The sequence below is a fragment of the Argentina silus genome (genome assembly GCF_951799395.1).
Source record: "Argentina silus genome assembly, contig: scaffold_564, whole genome shotgun sequence".
Classification (NCBI taxonomy): Eukaryota; Metazoa; Chordata; class Actinopteri; order Argentiniformes; family Argentinidae; genus Argentina; species Argentina silus.
In genome coordinates, this window is record NW_028152770.1 from 5,001 (window position 1) to 7,500 (window position 2,500).

Here is a 2,500-nt window from a genome sequence, read left to right on the forward strand (position 1 = left end):
AGGGTTAGGGTTAGGGTTAGTACAGGGGGGTAGTGGGGGTGAAGAGGTCTTTAGGGTTAGGGTTAGGGTTAGTACAGGGGGGTAGTGGGGGTGAAGAGGTCTTTAGGGTTAGGGTTAGTACAGGGGGGTAGTGGGGGTGAAGAGGTCTTTAGGGTTAGGGTTAGGGTTAGTACAGGGGGGTAGTGGGGGTGAAGAGGTCTTTAGGGTTAGGGTTAGGGTTAGTACAGGGGGGTAGTGGGGGTGAAGAGGTCTCTAGGGTTAGGGTTAGGGTTAGTACAGGGGGGTAGTGGAGGTGAAGAGGTCTTTAGGGTTAGGGTTAGGGTTAGTACAGGGGGGTAGTGGAGGTGAAGAGGTCTTTAGGGTTAGGGTTAGTACAGGGGGGTAGTGGGGGTGAAGAGGTCTCTAGGGTTAGGGTTAGGGTTAGTACAGGGGGGTAGTGGGGGTGAAGAGGTCTCTAGGGTTAGGGTTAGGGTTAGTACAGGGGGGTAGTGGAGGTGAAGAGGTCTTTAGGGTTAGGGTTAGGGTTAGTACAGGGGGGTAGTGGAGGTGAAGAGGTCTTTAGGGTTAGGGTTAGGGTTAGTACAGGGGGGTAGTGGAGGTGAAGAGGTCTTTAGGGTTAGGGTTAGGGTTAGTACAGGGGGGTAGTGGGGGTGAAGAGGTCTTTAGGGTTAGGGTTAGGGTTAGTACAGGGGGGTAGTGGAGGTGAAGAGGTCTTTAGGGTTAGGGTTAGTACAGGGGGGTAGTGGAGGTGAAGAGGTCTTTAGGGTTAGGGTTAGTACAGGGGGGGTAGTGGGGGGTGAAGAGGTCTTTAGGGTTAGGGTTAGTACAGGGGGGTAGTGGGGGTGAAGAGGTCTTTAGGGTTAGGGTTAGTACAGGGGGGTAGCGGGGGTGAAGAGGTCTTTAGGGTTAGGGTTAGTACAGGGGGGTAGTGGAGGTGAAGAGGTCTCTAGGGTTGGGGTTAGGGTTAGTACAGGGGGGTAGTGGAGGTGAAGAGGTCTCTAGGGTTAGGGTTAGGGTTAGTACAGGGGGGTAGTGGAGGTGAAGAGGTCTCTAGGGTTAGGGTTAGGGTTAGTACAGGGGGGTAGTGAGGGTGAAGAGGTCTCTAGGGTTAGGGTTAGGGTTAGGGTTAGGGTTAGGGTTAGTACAGGGGGGTAGTGGGGGTGAAGAGGTCTTTAGGAGGGACTGTTAAGATGGAAGGACCGTTAAGCCTGAAGAGATGGTCTTCAATCTACGGTGGAAGATTGGTAGTGACTCTGCAGTCATGACAGCAGTGAGTGGGAAGCTCGTTCCACCAGCGGGGAACACATTTTAGCGACTTTGAAGTACTGGTGTATTCATTTGCATGTCAGTGAATATTTCTCAGCAAGCAAAATTGACTCCATAGTGATCAGTCCCTTCAGATTCTGCTCCTAGTGGGTGTCTTGGCACATTGCACCCCTTTTACCACTACACCACTACATCCACTAGGTGGCAGTGTTGTGCTACTTCAGAGGGAGTCCTATCAGTGTCCCATCCTACTGACAGGAGGATGAACCTGGCCTACCTTCACTGATTTAAAGTCAGTTTTGCTTCGTTTTCTCTCCTTAAGATCAGGGTCCTAAGAGGCCAACCCTATTGGTGCTGTAAGATAAAATGACCTCCTTTCAAACCTACACTGATCTCAGCTCAGTTTGACATGACTCTCCCCTGTTGATTAAACTCAGTATCTTTGACGACGACCAGCTGATCGTGGATCTGCTCTCTGGCGCCCCCTGCTGGCCCACTGCTGCGGTGCTCACCTCAGCCTCGTAGGGGTAGGAGTCCTCGGTGTCCAGGCCTCTGTTGGCCTTGATGTACTGGAAGGCCTGGTCCATCAGACCGCCCCCGCAGCCCATGTTGCCGAAGCTGCCTGAGCAGTCGACCAGCTGCTGCTCGCTCAGGGACACCAGCTTCTGAGTCTTCCTGAAGGTCTGACCCTCCAGAGAGCCGGTCTGAGGGGAGGAGGGAGGGGGGGGACAATTGTAGAAATAGATTCAAACCTATAGAAACACACATGTCACACGCACGCAGGACACACACACACACACACACACACACACTCACTCACACACACACACACACACACACACACACACACACACACACACACACACACACACTCACTCACACACACACACACACACACACACACACACACACACACACACACACACACACACACACACACACACACACACACTGCTTTGCTTTGCCTTGCATATGGTGCTTTTCTCTCCCCCACACTACCAACTACCCAGAAACAACAACTCCTCCACAGGCATCAACGTGGGTTGACCCTCCTGTACATTTACATTCATGGCATTTAGCAGACGCCTTTTTCCAAAGCGACTAACAACAAATACATTTGTCTAAAGTAATCTATGCTTGGACCAGGGGCTGTTGGCGGTCACAATGCTAGAAGAAGGAAGAATTACTCTCCATCCCTCTCCCTCCCTCCCTCTCTCCCTTCCGCTCTCCCTCC

At 52.2% G+C, this 2,500-nt stretch overlaps 1 protein-coding gene across 1 annotated transcript in view; it reads right to left on the bottom strand.

Moving 5' to 3' along the window:
• The window catches only part of ctsl.1 (cathepsin L.1), a 7,393-nt gene that overhangs the window by 3,164 nt on the left and 1,729 nt on the right, over positions 1–2,500 (bottom strand). Inside the window, exon 4 of the mRNA XM_083697899.1 lies at positions 1,779–1,970. Within this exon, the coding sequence (XP_083554025.1) occupies positions 1,779–1,970 (192 nt within the window). The remainder of the gene's footprint in view (positions 1–1,778; positions 1,971–2,500) is intronic.